The sequence below is a fragment of the Aulonocara sp. 'chitande type north' Nkhata Bay genome, linkage group LG8 (assembly GCF_057382095.1).
Source record: "Aulonocara sp. 'chitande type north' Nkhata Bay isolate Kocher_YH1m ecotype deep benthic linkage group LG8, A_spYH_male_GT1.1, whole genome shotgun sequence".
Lineage (NCBI taxonomy): Eukaryota > Metazoa > Chordata > Actinopteri > Cichliformes > Cichlidae > Aulonocara > Aulonocara sp. 'chitande type north' Nkhata Bay.
The window spans coordinates 21199985-21219736 of NC_141351.1; the positions used below are offsets into that span (position 1 = coordinate 21199985).

The window sequence follows — 19752 nt, forward strand, 5'->3', positions numbered from 1 at the left end:
CAATTGTTGATTCGTCCTGTTCTCATTGTATGACGAATTATGATGGCTGTTTGGTAGCCGTTTGCATACAATGCATACACTCTCTCTCTTCATATGTGTGTATGTGTGTTTCTCTGGTGAAATTCAGTATGGTTCCGTCCAACAATTTTATGTTAATGTACAATTCTTAATATTTGTGTGTGTGTGTGTGTGGGGGGGGGGGGGGGGGGGGGGGGGGGGCTCCAGAGGGAGTGTTCGCCCGGGGCGCCAAACAGGCTAGGACCGCCACTGGTTGCAAGACATTAATGGCAGTTTAAAAAAGAATGTTAAAAAATGAAAACAGTCAACGTCGAACACATTTCGTTACTTATGATGAAATAAAATGAAAGCGGATGTGCGCCAAACGTCAGTGACGCTCCTTACGCACGTTTGCTTTCATTTAGGGTTGTAGGGTTGATTACAGGAGAGAAGAAAAGAGTATAGAGTGATTTAAGTTTATGTTTTTTCAGGTTCTGAAATATATAAAAAGCCAAATATACAGGTCATATAAGTTGCAGAGTGTGTTATGAAAAGTCTTTAGCAGGGCAGGAGCTGTGAACGGAGAACAGAAAGTCTGTGGCGTCTACAACAATATGTAACAGAGCACTAAGGTGTCAAATAAAATGTCAAAGAGATAAATGTATAATTTATTTATTTATTCCATCAATTAAACATACATTTCCCATTCATTCCCAAACAGGACTCAAAACATATTTTACTAATATTCCAGCTGCACATTAAACCTATCAAACCAAAGGTGCGAGCAAATAACACTACACTGCACTACACTAAACCCAGTTTAGAGACACTGCAATCAATTTATCACTGGGCACGCACTGCAAACAGTTCTGGTCTCAGCACAGCTGGGAATCAGCGGTATGCGTAACCTGCAGTCTGGATTTATAAAAGGGAAGTGGCACAAATTAATAAACGAAAGGATAAAGATAACAACGAGAGAGGTTAGTCCGCTCTTCATTCATAACAGTCTTTACGGCTGGACGGACTAACCAAAGGAAATTACAAATCAACCAAAAGAACAACTAAAAATTAACTGCAGAGGAATCACAACAACAGAATATTGATCGATTTCCCCGTGCGCTGTCGATCTACAGCTTGAACACCATTAAAACTTGTCGTCACACGAACAACATACCCACTCGCACCAGAGTGAGTTAATTGTCTCTGGAACTTCCTCACCGAGGAGCGCTGACCTCACCTCACACACCTACTACCTTTTCAAAGTTCCTCTGCCAATCACACAGCAGAAAGCAGCAAACTGCCAGGTGACACTTGTTCCAAGTAGAAACTCTACGCCGCCTATAGGTGATACTCGTAAACTACAGCTTCCACTTTGGGTATTTTTTTTCTCTTTACCGAGGAAAATGAAAGCGGCTGCCACGTGAGTGAAGAATGGGCGTAGGTATGAATGAGCAGGTGTATTTACCTTGGTTCATTGCATCATTGCGTCATTTCATGTGGCCTGCATTTAGCTTTTTTAGCAGTTTCTTCATTATTAAGCAGCTTGCACTTCTGCTGTACTTGTAAATCAGTTGTGATGTATTTGTGTTAACCTCATGTAACCGGTAGTGGAGGTCAAACCAGGAGTATTTATCTGCTCCGATTCTGAATGAGTCTGAAATAATAATAACTGAAAAAAGCCCCCCTCAGCAAAACAAAACAAACAAACAAGAAAAGCAATCCAGCACATGTAGTACTTGCAATGACGTTATCGTTAACATATATCTGACCTGTGATCTGATCACTTTTGTTTCATCACCTGTTCATGCATGTGGGTCCACCGTCTGCCTGCCACATGCCCGTTTCTTGACAATAATAGATGAAAATGTCCTCAAAGCAGCATTAATATCCCTGTAACACGTTACCTGTTTAGTATCAAAACGTAAGCCTATACACGATTTGGTTACAAATGAAATCATCAGTCGTGAGTTGAGTTTGTCGTCATGTTTCTTAGGTGTTCAAATGGATGTGTATGTCCACGAATCCTCATAATGAGGTCAAACCCTCATACATCATGATATCTTATCTTCTTTAAGATATATTGTTAAGTGTGGGATATTTTTTTTATAGACGGAAATTTAAATCCCACGTGTACGACATTACAGCTTGTTGTACCTGCGGGTTTCCCAGGTATATAGAAAATGAAATATTTTCGCTCTGCTATAAATGCGGCGCTGCAGGTCTGCTCCATCAGAACACCGGGAGACATCCGAGTTTGCTTCATACAAAGGAAGTTTATACCTTTAAAAAAATGATGAACAGGATTCTCTTTGCTTGCCTGTTTCTCACTCTGTCCACTGAAAGCTCCTCGCTAAGCTGCAGATGGATGGATCATAAATTCAGACAGCACAACGAAGAAACTCTGAATCTGCTTGATACCATGGTGAGTGTTTTAATGTTTTAATATTAGTTGATTCGTTATTTAAATAGTTTTAGAATTATTTCACTTGAGCATCTGATGACTAAAACATTCAATGTGTTGCAGGCTAAAAACGCCAGTAACACCACTGAAGTGGAGGTCACTGTGGCCTTCCCTAATCACCTGTACCACCAGGTGTCCAAATCATCAGTAAGTGAACCTCAGCTTTTGCCTATTTATAGAAAAAAACATAATTTTCCCTTAGGACAGATTAATTTTGTCTTTTAAATCCACTCTTATTATTATTGAAGCATTTCTAAAGTGGTCTGTATTTGATCTTCTTCTTCTTCCAGGCTGAGGATAAACTGGCTTTCACAGTTCAGATTCTGGAGGAGGTGGCTGCCCTGTTTGAGGAGGATCACAGCTCTGCATCATGGGAGGACAGCACAGTGAGGAACTTGCTCAATATTGTCAACAAACAGGCTGAAGAGCTTCACTCCTGTGTAAGTTCACTTTCAGTTAGGTTTTTATTACATTCGAATATGATACTTTACATGACATGACATATTCTTAATTGTCATTTTGCTTGTAATTAAATTAGATTGGGAGCCACAGTCACAAGAAGAAAACCACAAAGCTGCGCATGTACTTTAAGAGACTCTCACATCATATCCTAAAGGAAATGGTAAGATCACATCATTCTCATTAATTTGGGTTTTAGATCAACCTTAAAGTAAATAGATATAATAACTTGTTTCAATAACAATAAGAATACTAATATTGGTATTTCTGTAGGGTCACAGTGCTGAAGCCTGGGAGGTGATCAGGAAAGAAACCAAAGCCCATCTAATGAGAGCAGAACAGCTGGCTTCATCTCTGCACACGGCCCAATAAAACCTGTCTCTTGTCATGTCTGTAATGACGGCTGTGTTAATTTAATTGCTTGTCTATTTATTTTATTTATTTATTTATTCACTTGGTTGTTTGTATATTTATTTTTGTTTTGATTGTTTTTCTATGCTGATGAAGATTTAGGAATATTTTTTTATCTTTATAATGAGCAAAATGAAAATTTTGTAAAATATATTTTACCAAATAAAAGAGTCTATCTTCTTACAAAGTGAATTTATTGTTTATATTACTTTTTAATATCAAAATGGTGAACTTGTAAGTTCCTTTAACCAGATTTCGATTGCAATTAAACTAAAAAATGAAAAACAAAACTCCACAGTGCTTGGAAGTTCACGAAAGTGGAATGAAAGTGTTCTTTAATGGGTTAAAAGGAAAGCCCATAATATAAGATGTAACTCTTCTGTCACTTAATCAATAAATTGACACGATTAAGACAGTTATTTCATGATGAAATAAACAAAAACGTGGGTAATGTTTTTCCAGCCTTTCTGTTTTACATTGATCCAGTTTGGGCCAAATTTTAACTGATGGCCTCACATTTGGAATATTTTGACATAGAGAGGAGTTCATGGTCTCCTCAGGGACTACAAGTTGTTCACGTCTTATGGCTGCAAAACAAGTCCTCTTGTATCTGCGCTAATATACTTAATTTCAGATGTGATGCTGTGAAGTTTACTTTTTGTTAAATAATTATAAATACTGTCGTCTAAGCTTCCACTTAAATTATTTTACAACCTGAAAATGACCAAATTATTTATTTATTCTTTTATTTATTTTTAATGCTCGAATATGGAAAAACTTAGAATTGAAGAAGTATGTACCATTTTTCAGTTCTTTTATGCATGATATAGGTATATTTGTATAGGCATTGTGCTCATGTACTGCATCAGTCTAACTTTTACTTTGTGTGGGGTGGCTGAGGCTCAGGTGGTAGAGCAGATCAGCTACTGATCGGAAGGTTGGTGGTTCGATCCTTGGCTTCCCCAGTCTGCATGCCTTGGGCAAGATACTAACCCTGAGTTGCATTCATCGGAGTATGAATGTGTGTGAATGTAGTTTAGGTTGCACTTGAAGTGCTTGTATGAGTGGGTGTGAATGGGTGAATGAGGCATGTTGTATAGAGCGCTTTGAGTACCCCGGGAGAGTAGAAAAGTGCTATATAAGAATCAGTCCATTTACCAGATCAGGGGTGGTACCTCTGAGGTGGCAGTTAGTCGAACCTTGGACAATGCAGTTTACATCCTGATGGTGGAACACTGGACCAGCTCTTTATCCTCTTGAGGATACTTGAGGGTGCTTGGGAGTTTGTCCAACCAGTCTACATGGGCTTTGTGGACCCGGAGAAGGCACTCGACCATGTCCATCAGAGTGTCTTGTGGAAGGTACTTCAGGAGTATGGGCTGTTTGGCCCATTGCTATGGACCACTCAATTCTCATACAACCATTTCAGGAGCTTGGTCCACATAGCCAGCAATGAGCAATAAGTCAGACTGGTTTCCGGTGGGTGATGGATTCCACCAGGGCCGCCCTTGTCACCGGTTCTGTTCATAATTTGTATTTAGAGAATTTCTAGGTGTAGCCAAGTGGCAGAAGGCTCAGATGTTCTCTGAATCTCAGCTCTGCATTTCGTATATGATGTTGTTCTATTGCCTTCATCGGCTGATGACCTCCAGCTCGCACTGGAATGCTGCACAGCCAAATGTAATGAAGTGAATGAGAATAGCACCTCCAAATCTAAGGCCATGGTGCTCAGCCAGAAAAGGGTGGACTGTCCACTCGTGATCAGGGATGAGTTTGTGCCCCGAGTGGAGGAGTTTAAGTATCTTGGGGTCCTGTTCACGAGTGATGGGAGAAGGGGGAAGGACATTGACAGACAGATCAGTGCTGCGGCTGCTGTACTGGTCCATCAGGGTGAAGAGAGAGCTGAGTGTAAAGGCAAAGCTCTCAGTTTACTCGTCATACTTTATAAACCAAAAGAAACCAAACCAAAGAAAGTCTCTAAAGTGGTCTTGGTGCTCATACTCACTCCACATGAGGTATCAGTACTTCTACTTTCTATGTTATAAGAGCTTTTGTGAAGAATCAAAACAATCTTTCTATATAAATCTGGACAATGTGTCTAATGTTTGATTGCACTCATTAAAAATAAGTGCATAACCCTTATTCTTGATATTTCAGGAACAGAAAAGTCAACAATTTCAATTTGTGTGATAAGAAAATATTTATTGACTTTAACATATCAAATAATATGTCTAGTTTATTTTATGGAAAATGTTCAGAAATCTAATAAATAAATGAATAAATAATACACAAATACTAAAAATAAATAATAGTGTCAATATTATGAATACAATAAATAAATTAAACCAATTAAGAAATACAAATACATTTTAAAAATTTATCCGAAAGACAAGTTTTAGTGGGCATTTCCCAGAGAGTTAACCAGGAATCCGCATTGACTCAGATGATCTTCTGTTATGTTCCTGATCGTCTCCCAGGCTTCAGCACTGTAACCCTACACACAAAACAATATTATCATTATTAAAATACCAGCGGTGTAAAATCTGTCATAGCTAAATACTAAATACAGGCTCAGTAAAAAAAAATAATGCCGGCTTACATTTTTCTTTAGGATTTCATTTGAGAGTCTCTTGAAATACATTTCTGTCCGCCGTTGCACCTTCTGTGTCGTGTAACTGTGGCTTCCAATCTAAATAAATCAAGAGAAATAAAACAAAATATATTTAAATAAATCATTCACCACTTTAACTTATTCACAGTTGTCAGGTCTTTTACACAAGAGAGACTGAATTCATTGTAAAATTACAAAAACAAATGTAAGTGAACTTACACAAGAGCGAAGCTCTTCAGCCTGTTTGTTCACAATATTGAGAAAGTTCTCCACTGTGTTCTCCTCCCATGAGGCAGAGCTGTGATCCTCCTCAAACAGGGCAGCCACCTCCTCCAGAATCTGAACTATGAAAGCCAGTTTATCCTCATCCTAGAAGAAGAAGAAGACGAAGATGAAGAAGAAGAGATCATACTTCTTTAAAACTTCAAGATGGCTGAATAGTCAAAGAACAAGAATCCACACAGCTATGAGAAATTTCCCAGGGACCGAAAATCTTTGTTTGCACAGGAACAAATGTTTGAAAATAACATTGTTGTGTTTTGTCTTTGAATTATACATTTTTATGCACAGGAGTTATGACAGAGTCGTGATAAGAGACAACTCCCTTGGCTCTGTGGGAGAGAATCCCTTCGACCCTTTCATAGCTGAACAGTCTATATATAGGTAAAGACAAACTTTTGTGGATTTGCAATCACGACACTTTCCATTCTTTCATTAAAAAAGAAACAACTTTATGTAAAAAGCTGGGGATGACTTACTGTTGCTTTGGACTTCTGGTGATACAGTTGATTAGGGAAAGCCACTGTGTGCTCAATTTCAGCATCCTTAGTGGTGTTAGTAATCTGCATCACACACAAAACACGCACACACATCATATCCATGGAACTAATCAAACTATATAAATCAATACCATGTTAAACATTATGCAAAGAAGTGCACTCACCATCATATCAAGGAAACCCAAAGCTCTGTTGTTGTACACATGGAATTGATGTTTTATGTCGTCTCGATCATTTACAATCCATTTGCAACCTAGCAAAGAGCCCGTACTGTACATCCCGAGAAACAGGCAAGCGATGAAAATCCTGCTGATCATTTTTGAAAAATGTAGAAATTTCCTTAGTGTGAAGCAAATTCTCAGGTCTCCTGGTGTTCTGATGGAGCAAACCTCAGGCGCTTCATTTATAGCAAAGCCCAAGGACACACCTATTTCATTTTCTAATCAGCTGGATAATCGTCTCAAAAGTAAAAACATAGTAGATTTATGTCATCCTTTTAAGATTTAATATCTGTTCTTTCATTTATAGAGAGTGCAAGATTTCGTTTTCTAACTCTATCAAGTAGAAACTAGAAAAACGTGAACCAGAAAAAAGATTTATGTCATTATTTTTTTTAGCTTGTGTTTGTGTTTTTTGTTGTTGTTGTTGTTGTTGTTGTTGTTGTCGTTGTTGTTGTTTTTGATGATAATTGTGTCATATAAAGACAGTGTTGTACAAAAATTGGCTATGATATAACAAAAACTGAGGCAGCAGCACCATGAGATGACGTCAAGTTACCACATAAAAGCATAAAAACACAAATCTCCACCTCTATGTCAATCTCTTAATACTTGCGATTAACATGAAACCTTTAGGCGATTTTAAAGTAAACGTAGAACAATAGTCGTTTAATTAGTTTAATTAGTTCAATTAGTTTAAATGTAATTTAATTACCGTCAAGTAAAAGTTTATTTATCCAAAATCTGTTTTTACTTCTTGATTTTACTTCTTGTCCCACCTGCAAATTAGGGGCATAATACTATAAATAAGACTTTGCCAGTGTGGCTCTTTATCACAACTGATCAAGATGGCAAAAGATTATCTGCTGCGAGGGCCATCCAATTGATTTCGGAAGAGAGAGAGGAGCTTCGGATGATGATGTTGACAAAGAGGTTTCAGAATATTTCACATTTCTGAAAATTCAGAGTCTGACAGTGACTTTGAAGAAGAGGATGAGGTTGAGCACCATTTAGTAACAAAACGAAGACGAGTACCCCATCTGCAGCCAGCTCCAGGACCAGAACAAGCCCACCAGACAGCAAGTGAAGAAATATGGATGTCAATAAATGGTGAAATTGAATGGTCTTCTTGCCCAAGAAATGAGCCACCCTGCAGAGCTGTTACTGTGATAAGCCAGGGCCAACACGGCTGACAGTTACTCATGTGCAGGACATCAAGTCTTCATTTGAGCTTTTCATCCCAGATTCCATCCAGAAAATTATTCTGGATTGCAGAAGGAAGGTGGTTTTTTTGGAGAGAGGTGGAAGGAGACCAAATTCATCTAAGAACCCCAAAGGCCTACTTTGGGGTTTTTATCCTTGCAGGAGTTTTCAGGTCCAAAGGGGAATCGACAGAATCCCTGTGGGATGCAGAAACCGGCAAGAACCTATCCGTGCATCAGTGTCTCTGGAAAACTTCCACAAAATTTCCAGGATTATCCGTTTTGATAACCGAGACGACAGACCAGCTCGATGGCAGAGAGACAAGGTAGCTGCCATCAGGACAGTGTGGGATAAGTGTGTGCACCACCTCTCCCTGTTTTACAACCCTGGGCCTAATGTCACCATTGATGAGCAGCTGATCCCATTTAGTTGTGAAACATATTGCTTCACGTGTAAATGTGTTGTGTCTTTCCACTCACTCCACTTGATTATAACGGATTTATTTTTTTTATAACATTTTATAAAAAAAAAAAAAAAAAAATGAGAAGCACATTAATTCATAAATGTGATCTAACAAAGGTAAAGGGAAAAAATTAACCATGTTTGCTGTTCATATGTCTTGTAATTGGGATGAAGTAAACATCTGTTGAGTATTTAACATAAAATTGTTTGATAGTGTTAATTTGGAAAGCCAAAACTCTAGCGGGTCCACCAGACCTATGAACACTGGCTGAGTAACAAAAATATGAACACCACACAAGGGTTAATATATGTGTATTTTAATTACCGTCATGTAAAAGTATATTCTTCTCAATTCTTTCTTTGATATCAGCATCGTGGTGGGGGGCGGATTCACGGGCATCGGCAAATATAAATAAATAAATAAATTGCTCGTACTCATGCTGCCCAGACATCAGCCAGCGCGTATTGGGAATGGCATAGGCACCATCGGTTTTCTATCGCCCATTTGCTGGGAGTAAGGGCGCCCTCCGTTTGCGAGGTCCGCCTGCTTCTTGCGGCACAGGGAGGAGAGGGCGGGGCGGCGGGGGATTCTTTGGCTGGTTGGATAGCATCTAATAACCAACTCGCAAAATAAAACAATAAAAAAAACCAACAAACACCAAACACGAGACATCATGATACTGACTTAGAATTTGCACCGATGTTTTTTCGAAATTCTATACGCGAAAAGTGAGCGCGAGAGCCCTCGGTGCGCCTGCTTGCTGCTGAAGTCAAAGTAAACTTTATTGTCATCTCCGCTATATACAGTCCGGTATATAGAGAGACGAAACGCCGAGCCTCCAGTTACAGCAGTGCAAGTAAACGAACAACAAATATAAGAAGAGTAAGAAAATAAATACACACTTTAGGACTCGGGGTAAAGGGATCAATAACAATTTAAAATTTATAATTTACAGTTTGATGATCTGTCTGTGAAGGTTCTCAGTCATCCAGGTCATCGTAGTCAAAGGAGCTTGCAAAGAAAAGCGTCTGGACTTCTTTAAGTTACTTGAAGACGTTTCACCTCTCATCCGAGAAGCTTCTTCAGTTCTAAGGTCAAATGGTGGAGAGTCCCAGATATAAACCCCCCACAGAGGGACAAAAGGACCCCCTGATGATCCTCTAATCGTCTGAGCCAAGGTGTGAAACTGGGTGTGGGTCCCAATCAGCCAGAGTTTCGGGTGAGTTCATTGTGAAACCTGGCCGTAAACCACCGCCTCTGTTCAAAGATGGTCGCTCACAGTGGACATATATGGCTTCTTTCACTCCTCTTTCAAACCATCTGTCCTCTCTGTCCAAAATGTGAACATTGGCATCCTCGAAAGAGTGTCCTTTATCCTTAAGATGCAGATGGACTGCTGAGTCTTGTCCTGTGGAGGTGGCTCTTCTGTGTTGTGCCATGCGCTTGTGAAGTGGCTGTTTGGTCTCTATTCGATAATCTTTAATCCTACAACTTGCATAGTTCCCATTTCTGTATAACTGTATATCTCAGATTCTGTAAAGTTATTTATTTCATATTCTGTATAGTTTTTCATATTTATATCCTGTTCATAGCCTGTACATAGCTTGTACTCACTACAGCCTGTACATACAGCCTGTCGACAGGGGAGGGGGGCCGGCTGCTTCCAAATAGAGCACATTTCATTCATAAAGATGTAAATCCAAGCCCATATGTATTCATGATTTGAATCCTGGGTTGTGTGAAATCCCAGAAATACACCTTAGACAAAGTGAATCTGTGAACTAGGTGTAGGTCTATTAGGTTATATTGTGGCGATCGTCGAGTTGGGGAATTTGTGTTCATACTGGAGTGCAAAATTAAAACCAATGGAAGATGAACAAGAACAGTTCAAAGCCATCAGGTGCTCAGTTTAGAAAAAATAGAAAAGAAGAGGAGGAGAAACGAGCAAAAGATACAGGTAAGCAGATGTGTCATTGGATAATGGCAGGTCATCCTGAAACAATCAGAATCAGAATACTTCATTAATCCCTAAGGAAATAACGTGGGTTACAGTTGCTCCAAAGAGAAATGGTAAAAATAGTAACAGTAACAGACTAAACTCCAAACAATACATTATGTTACAGATTTTAATATTAATTAGTCATTGTCAATTGTTGATTCGTCCTGTTCTCATTGTATGACGAATTATGATGGCTGTTTGGTAGCCGTTTGCATACAATGCATACACTCTCTCTCTTCATATGTGTGTATGTGTGTTTCTCTGGTGAAATTCAGTATGGTTCCGTCCAACAATTTTATGTTAATGTACAATTCTTAATATTTTTTTTTGTGTGTGTGTGTGTGTGTGTGTGTGGGGGGGGGGGGGGGGGGGGGGGGGCTCCAGAGGGAGTGTTCGCCCGGGGCGCCAAACAGGCTAGGACCGCCACTGGTTGCAAGACATTAATGGCAGTTTAAAAAAAAATGTTAAAAAATGAAAACAGTCAACGTCGAACACATTTCGTTACTTATGATGAAATAAAATGAAAGCGGATGTGCGCCAAACGTCAGTGACGCTCCTTACGCACGTTTGCTTTCATTTAGGGTTGTAGGGTTGATTACAGGAGAGAAGAAAAGAGTATAGAGTGATTTAAGTTTATGTTTTTTCAGGTTCTGAAATATATAAAAAGCCAAATATACAGGTCATATAAGTTGCAGAGTGTGTTATGAAAAGTCTTTAGCAGGGCAGGAGCTGTGAACGGAGAACAGAAAGTCTGTGGCGTCTACAACAATATGTAACAGAGCACTAAGGTGTCAAATAAAATGTCAAAGAGATAAATGTATAATTTATTTATTTATTCCATCAATTAAACATACATTTCCCATTCATTCCCAAACAGGACTCAAAACATATTTTACTAATATTCCAGCTGCACATTAAACCTATCAAACCAAAGGTGCGAGCAAATAACACTACACTGCACTACACTAAACCCAGTTTAGAGACACTGCAATCAATTTATCACTGGGCACGCACTGCAAACAGTTCTGGTCTCAGCACAGCTGGGAATATGCGGTATGTGTAACCTGCAGTCTGGATTTATAAAAGGGAAGTGGCACAAATTAATAAACGAAAGGATAACGATAACAACGAGAGAGGTTAGTCCGCTCTTCATTCATAACAGTCTTTACGGCTGGACGGACTAACCAAAGGAAATTACAAATCAACCAAAAGAACAACTAAAAATTAACTGCAGAGGAATCACAACAACAGAATATTGATCGATTTCCCCGTGCGCTGTCGATCTACAGCTTGAACACCATTAAAACTTGTCGTCACACGAACAACATACCCACTCGCACCAGAGTGAGTTAATTGTCTCTGGAACTTCCTCACCGAGGAGCGCTGACCTCACCTCACACACCTATTAACTTTCAAAGTTCCTCTGCCAATCACACGGCAGAAAGCAGCAAACTGCCAGGTGACACTTGTTCCAAGTAGAAACTCTACGCCGCCTATAGGTGATACTCGTAAACTACAGCTTCCACTTTGGGTATTTTTTTTCTCTTTACCGAGGAAAATGAAAGCGGCTGCCACGTGAGTGAAGAATGGGCGCAGGTATGAATGAGCAGGTGTATTTACCTTGGTTCATTGCATCATTGCGTCATTTCATGTGGCCTGCATTTAGCTTTTTTAGCAGTTTCTTCATTATTAAGCAGCTTGCACTTCTGCTGTACTTGTAAATCAGTTGTGATGTATTTGTGTTAACCTCATGTAACCGGTAGTGGAGGTCAAACCAGGAGTATTTATCTGCTCCGATTCTGAATGAGTCTGAAATAATAATAACTGAAAAAAGCCCCCCTCAGCAAAACAAAACAAACAAACAAGAAAAGCAATCCAGCACATGTAGTACTTGCAATGACGTTATCGTTAACATATATCTGACCTGTGATCTGATCACTTTTGTTTCATCACCTGTTCATGCATGTGGGTCCACCGTCTGCCTGCCACATGCCCGTTTCTTGACAATAATAGATGAAAATGTCCTCAAAGCAGCATTAATATCCCTGTAACACGTTACCTGTTTAGTATCAAAACGTAAGCCTATACACGATTTGGTTACAAATGAAATCATCAGTCGTGAGTTGAGTTTGTCGTCATGTTTCTTAGGTGTTCAAATGGATGTGTATGTCCACGAATCCTCATAATGAGGTCAAACCCTCATACATCATGATATCTTATCTTCTTTAAGATATATTGTTAAGTGTGGGATTTTTTTTTCTATAGACGGAAATTTAAATCCCACGTGTACGACATTACAGCTTGTTGTACCTGCGGGTTTCCCAGGTATATAGAAAATGAAATATTTTCGCTCTGCTATAAATGCGGCGCTGCAGGTCTGCTCCATCAGAACACCGGGAGACATCCGAGTTTGCTTCATACAAAGGAAGTTTATACCTTTAAAAAAAATGATGAACAGGATTCTCTTTTCTTGCCTGTTTCTCACTCTGTCCACTGAAAGCTCCTCGCTAAGCTGCAGATGGATGGATCATAAATTCAGACAGCACAACGAAGAAACTCTGAATCTGCTTGATACCATGGTGAGTGTTTTAATGTTTTAATATTAGTTGATTCGTTATTTAAATAGTTTTAGAATTATTTCACTTGAGCATCTGATGACTAAAACATTCAATGTGTTGCAGGCTAAAAACGCCACTAACACCACTGAAGTGGAGGTCACTGTGGCCTTCCCTAATCACCTGTACCACCAGGTGTCCAAATCATCAGTAAGTGAACCTCAGCTTTTGCCTATTTATAGAAAAAAACATAATTTTCCCTTAGGACAGATTAATTTTGTCTTTTAAATCCACTCTTATTATTATTGAAGCATTTCTAAAGTGGTCTGTATTTGATCTTCTTCTTCTTCCAGGCTGAGGATAAACTGGCTTTCACAGTTCAGATTCTGGAGGAGGTGGCTGCCCTGTTTGAGGAGGATCACAGCTCTGCATCATGGGAGGACAGCACAGTGAGGAACTTGCTCAATATTGTCAACAAACAGGCTGAAGAGCTTCACTCCTGTGTAAGTTCACTTTCAGTTAGGTTTTTATTACATTCGAATATGATACTTTACATGACATGACATATTCTTAATTGTCATTTTGCTTGTAATTAAATTAGATTGGGAGCCACAGTCACAAGAAGAAAACCACAAAGCTGCGCATGTGCTTTAAGAGACTCTCACATCATATCCTAAAGGAAATGGTAAGATCACATCATTCTCATTAATTTGGGGTTTAGATCATCCTTAAGATAAATAGATATAATAACTTGTTTCAATAACAATAAGAATACTAATATTGGTATTTCTGTAGGGTCACAGTGCTGAAGCCTGGGAGGTGATCAGGAAAGAAACCAAAGCCCATCTAATGAGAGCAGAACAGCTGGCTTCATCTCTGCACACGGCCCAATAAAACCTGTCTCTTGTCATGTCTGTAATGACGGCTGTGTTAATTTAATTGCTTGTCTATTTATTTTATTTATTTATTTATTCACTTGGTTGTTTGTATATTTATTTTTGTTTTGTTTTGATTGTTTTTCTGTGCTGATGAAGATTTAGGAATATTTTTTATCTTTATAATGAGCAAAATGAACATTTTGTAAAATATATTTTACCAAATAAAAGAATCTATCTTCTTACAAAGTGAATTTATTGTTTATATTACTTTTTAATATCAAAATGGTGAACTTGTAAGTTCCTTTAACCAGATTTCGATTGCAATTAAACTAAAAAATGAAAAACAAAACTCCACAGTGCTTGGAAGTTCACGAAAGTGGAATGAAAGTGTTCTTTAATGGGTTAAAAGGAAAGCCCATAATATAAGATGTAACTCTTCTGTCACTTAATCAATAAATTGACACGATTAGGACAGTTATTTCATGATGAAATAAACAAAAACGTGGGTAATGTTTTTCCAGCCTTTCTGTTTTACATTGATCCAGTTTGGGCCAAATTTTAACTGATGGCCTCACATTTGGAATATTTTGACATAGAGAGGAGTTCATGGTCTACTCAGGGACTACAAGTTGTTCACATCTTATGGCTGCAAAACAAGTCCTCTTGTATCTGTGGCAGAAAGCTTTTACTTAGGTGTTCTCTGAATCTCAGCTCTGCATTTCGTATATGATGTTGTTCAAGTTCAAGTTCAACTTTATTGTCACTTCAACCATATACAGTTTAAAAATACACAGTGAGGCGAAACAACGTTCCTCCAGGAACCAAGGTGCTACAAGACAAGTTAGTGCAAAAAAAAAATAATAATATATAATATATCTAGTAATAATATTGTGCAAAAGAGCATTTACAGGTTGGTGTGTGCGATGGGTTGGTGGTGTAGGTCAGTGTGTTTGCGCTTGTGTTGGTTAGTCAGTCCAGTCTCAGTGTTTTGAGGTATTTGAGTTAAGCTGAGTGATAATGTTAGTGTATGTGTGTGTGTGCGTGTTTATCAGTCAGTCCCTTTTTGCTGAGGAGACGGATGGCTTGTGGAAAAAAGCTGTTGCACAGTCTGGATGTGCGTGCCCGAATGCTTCGGTACCTTTTTCCAGATGGCAGGAGTGTAAAGAGTGTGTGAGAGGGGTGTGTCCGATCAGCCACAATGCTGGTGGCTTTGCGAATGCAGCGTGTGGTGTAGATGTCCTCAATAGAGGGTAGAGAGACCCCGATGATCTTCTCTGCTGTTCCCACTATCCGCTGTAGGGTCTTGCGGTCTGATATGGCACAGCTCCCAAACCAGACAGTGATGCAGCCGCTCAGGATGCTCTCAATATTGCCTTCATCGGCTGATGCCCTCCAGCTCGCACTGGAATGCTGCACAGCCAAATGTAATGAAGTGAATGAGAATAGCACCTCCAAATCTAAGGCCATGGTGCTCAGCCAGAAAAGGGTGGACTGTCCACTCGTGATCAGGGATGAGTTCCTGCCCCAAGTGGAGGAGTTTAAGTATCTTGGGGTCCTGTTCACGAGTGATGGGAGAAGGGGGAAGGACATTGACAGACAGATCAGTGCTGCGGCTGCTGTACTGGTCCATCAGGGTGAAGAGAGAGCTGAGTGTAAAGGCAAAGCTCTCAGTTTACTCGTCATACTTTATAAATCAAAAGAAACCAAACCAAAGAAAGTCTCTAAAGTGGTCTTGGTGCTCATACTCACTCCACATGAGGTATCAATACTTCTACTTTCTATGTTATAAGAGCTTTTGTGAAGAATCAAAACAATCTTTCTATATAAATCTGGACAATGTGTCTAATGTTTGATTGCACTCATTAAAAATAAGTGCATAACCATTATTCTTGATATTTCAGGAACAGAAAAGTCAACATATTTCAATCTGTGTGATAAGAAAATATTTATTGACTTTGACATGTAGAATAATATGTCTAGTTTATTTTAATAAAAATTACAAAATAAATAAATAAATAAATAATATATAAATATTAAAAATAGTGCAAATATCATAAATACAATAAATAAATGAAACCAACTAAGATATAATTTAAAAAATAAATTAACTAACATATTTTAAAAAAAAATTATCCAAGAGATAAGTTTTAGTGGGCATTTCCCAGAGAGTTAACCAGGAATCCGCATTGCCTCAGATGATCTTTTGTTATGTTCCTGATCGTCTCCCAGGCTTCAGCACTGTAACCCTACAAACAAAACAATATTATCATTATTAAAATACCAGCGGTGTAAAATCTGTCATAGCTAAATACTAAATACAGGCTCAGTAAAAAAAAATAATGCAGGCTTACATTTTTCTTTAGGATTTTATTTAAGAGTCGCTTGAAATGAATTTCTGTCCGCCGTTGCACCTTCTGTGTCATGTAACTGTGGCTTCCAATCTAAATAAATCAAGAGAAATAAAACAAAATATATTTAAATAAATCATTCACCACTTTAACTTATTCACAGTTGTCAGGTCTTTTACACAAGAGAGACTGAATTCATTGTAAAATTACAAAAACAAATGAAAGTGAGCTTACACAGGAGCGAAGCTCTTCAGCCTGTTTGTTGACAATATTGAGAAAGTTCTCCACTGTGTTCTCCTCCCATGAGGCAGAGCTGTGATCCTCCTCAAACAGGGCAAACAGCTTCTCCAGAATCTGAACTATGAAAGCCAGTTTATCCTCGAAGAAGAAGAAGAAGAAGAAGAAGAAGAAGAAGAAGAAGAAGAATGTTAAGAAATATATTCTAAAACACTTCTTCAGTAAAGACTCAGAGAAGAGAAACACACAGAACTTCTTGCTAGCAAGGGCAGTCTCCAGAAACTGAGACTCGCGCTGAGAAACTGCCCCGGTCTTTATTTATACTTCAGTGAGCGTTTGTTCCTTACATTGCAATGTGGAGGTGTGTGTGTGTGTGTGTGTGTGTGTGTGTGTGTGTGTGTGTGTGTGTGTGTGTGTGTGTGTGTGTGTGTGTGTGTGTGTGTGTGTGTGTGTGTGGTCAGAGTGTGGCCCCATAAACAACTTCCCTTAACCTGCTGGTCTGGAAAATCCAACAGTTCATCTATATGTAAAGAAGCACTTAAACTAAAACTGACATAGCTACGTTAATCCTACCGTAAAACAATAAGACAAGGTACGACCTCTCTCATGCTCCTAGGATGTGGGGGTGAATACCCTAGAATGTTACAGACCTCCTAGGATGAGACATTCTTTCAATATGCCACCAACTATATACTTCTACACACAAATAATTACATGCAGCATTCTACCATATGCAAACTTATATCATTAAAAGATTATACTGACTACTAAGTACAATTTTCCATTGACAAAGAAGAAGAAGAAGAAATAATTACTATAGGAATACTTCTGTGACACTTGAAGATGGACGGCTTAGAAAGTCAAAGAACAAGAATTCACACAGCAATGAAAATTTTCCCAGATATATCTTAGATTGCACAGGAATAAATGGTTGAAAATGAGTTCTTTGTATTTCGTCCTTGAATTATGCACAGTTATGACAGAGTCGTGATAAGAGACAACTCCCTTGGCTCTGTGGGAGAGAATCCTTACGACCCTTTAATAGCCGAACAGTCTATATATAGGTAAAGACAAACTTTTGTAGATTTGCCATCCTGACACTTTCCATTCTTCCATTAAAAAAAGAAACAACTTTATGTAAAAAGTTGGGGGTGACTTACTGTTGCTTTGGACGTCTTGCGATACAGTCGATTAGGGAAAGCCACGTTGTGCTCAATTTCAGCAACCTTAGTGGTGTTAGTAATCTGCATCACACACAAAACACGCACACACATCATATCCATGGAACTAATCAAACTATTTAAATCAATACCATGTTAAACATTATGCAAAGAAGTGCACTCACCATCATATCAAGTAGACCTAAAGCTTGTTTGTTGTGCAGACTGAATTGACACATTTTGTCGCCTGGATCTTTTACAATCCATTTGCAACTTAACGAGGAGCCCGTACTGTACATCCCGAGAAACAGGCTAGCGAAGAAAATCCTGCTGATCATTTTTGAAAAATGTAGAAATTTCCGTTATGTGAAGCAAACGCTCATGTGTCCTGGTGTTCTGATGGAGCAAACCTCCAGCGCTTCATTTATAGCAGAGCCCAAGGACACACCTATTTCACTTTCTAATCAGCTGGAAAATCCTCACAGGCACACGTCTCAAAAGTAAAAACATGGCAGATTTATGTCATCGTCATAGTCGTTTAATTAGTTCAGTTGATTTAAATGTAATTTAATTACCGTCAAAAAAAAGTTTATTTATCCGAAATCTGTTTTTACTTCTTGATTTTAATCTTGGAAAATTGAAGAGCGGAGATTTACAGCAATGTTTTTCAGGGAGTCTTTACCTTTTTGGCAGTTTGCAAGACATTAAGGTAGGTAATTTAAAAAAAAAAAAGTAAAAAAAAAAAAAAAAGATCAAACAGCCAGTTAAAATCCAGTTTGGACACACACACATCAGTGTTGTGTCTGTAGACACACACACATCAGTGTTGTGTCTGTAGAAACACACACATCAGTGCTGTGTCTTGACTGTAGACACAAAGGAAAATGAAAGTACGAAACTTCCGTACGCACGTTTGCTTTCATTTTCAAGTATGCTACGATTACAGAGGATAAGAAAGGAGTATAGAGTGATTGAAGTTTATGTTTTTTGAGTTTCTGAAACCAATAAAAAGCCAACTATACTGGAAATATATTGTTTCGGTGGTGAGGCTATGCGGTGGAGTAGTTTATAAGTTGCAGAGTGTGTTATGAAAAGTCTTTAGCAGAGCAGGAGCTGAGAACGGAGAACAGAAAGTCTGTGGTGTCAACAACAATGGAACCACTATGTCGTCTTTAAGTGTTACTCGTAAACTACAGCTTCTACTTTAGGTTTGTTTTTTTGTTTGTTTTGTTTTTATTACCGCTTCTGTTTACCTTTAGTTAAGGTTAGTAGTTAACCTACTTTCTGCATGTTGATTTTGTTCGTTTTTAATGTGTTGTCTTAAATAAAAAAAATAACCCGGAAACCATAAGACACAAAAAATATGTCGACAGTAAAAATGAAATCCCGCCAGAGGATTGGAAATCAACTTGAGTTGGAGCTCGTTTAGATGGTGAAATGCAAACACGCTCTATGTAACTCCTGCCACATAAATCCTTATATAAATAAGCTAAAAGCATACATAACAGATAAAACAATTTTATTCTATTTACTTTTTTCTATTTAATTGAGCTTTTTACTTTCGTGTATTTTTGTTATTTTCATGTTATTAAGCTATTTGGGTTTAACCCTTTACAAATACCATGATAGAATGGTTTATCTTCTGGGTGATAAACCATTTTATCATCCAGAAGGGCAAAATAGCCATTTTTGTCTTTTGTTTTTTGTTTTAATGTAAAAGTCATAAAGCTAATAGCTATAATTTGTCACTTCTAAGTCAGATTAAATAACATAGGAGGTCACTTTTACAATTCATGAAGAATAATTTTAATGTCAGTGGCAGGGTAGGCATGCAAGTGACACAAATAATGTCAATAAATTATGTTTTTTGTTTGTTTGTTTTGTTTTTGTCATGTAGACTGAGGAATAAGTTCAGGCAAGAGTTTCCATTGGCTGTGATGCTCGCAGATGACCTTGCGATCTGCAGATCGCAA

The 19752-nt window shown here is 38.4% G+C and overlaps 4 protein-coding genes across 5 annotated transcripts; 2 read left to right on the forward strand and 2 right to left on the reverse strand.

The window, feature by feature from the left end:
• Window positions 1-2287: 2287 nt before the first annotated feature.
• LOC147323718 (interferon a3-like) lies at window positions 2288-3765 on the forward strand. The gene is made up of 5 exons (XM_086304821.1): window positions 2288-2419; window positions 2522-2605; window positions 2749-2898; window positions 2997-3080; window positions 3191-3765. Exons 1-5 carry the CDS (start codon window positions 2288-2290, stop codon window positions 3287-3289), a joined length of 549 nt encoding a protein of 182 aa, XP_086160947.1. The 3' UTR covers window positions 3290-3765.
• Window positions 3766-5723: 1958 nt separating this feature from the next.
• LOC147323719 (interferon a3-like) lies at window positions 5724-7035 on the reverse strand. The gene is made up of 5 exons (XM_086304824.1): window positions 6883-7035; window positions 6698-6781; window positions 6159-6308; window positions 5928-6017; window positions 5724-5822 (listed from the first exon to the last, which is right to left on the reverse strand). Exons 1-5 carry the CDS (start codon window positions 7033-7035, stop codon window positions 5724-5726), a joined length of 576 nt encoding a protein of 191 aa, XP_086160950.1.
• Window positions 7036-12121: 5086 nt separating this feature from the next.
• Window positions 12122-14423, forward strand: LOC147323720 (interferon a3-like). Of its 2 annotated transcripts, XM_086304823.1 has the most exons (6): window positions 12122-12197; window positions 13102-13180; window positions 13283-13366; window positions 13510-13659; window positions 13758-13841; window positions 13952-14423. In XM_086304823.1, exons 2-6 carry the CDS (start codon window positions 13124-13126, stop codon window positions 14048-14050), a joined length of 474 nt encoding a protein of 157 aa, XP_086160949.1. In that variant the 5' UTR covers window positions 12122-12197; window positions 13102-13123; the 3' UTR covers window positions 14051-14423. The 2 variants fall into 2 exon arrangements, with proteins under 2 accessions (XP_086160949.1, XP_086160948.1); XM_086304822.1 differs by lacking the exon at window positions 12122-12197 and having other exon boundaries at window positions 13049-13180.
• Window positions 14424-16005: 1582 nt separating this feature from the next.
• On the reverse strand, window positions 16006-18117 carry LOC147323721 (interferon a3-like). Its single transcript, XM_086304900.1, has 5 exons — window positions 17965-18117; window positions 17780-17863; window positions 16617-16760; window positions 16386-16475; window positions 16006-16280 (listed from the first exon to the last, which is right to left on the reverse strand). Exons 1-5 carry the CDS (start codon window positions 18115-18117, stop codon window positions 16182-16184), a joined length of 570 nt encoding a protein of 189 aa, XP_086161026.1. The 3' UTR covers window positions 16006-16181.
• Window positions 18118-19752: the final 1635 nt, after the last annotated feature.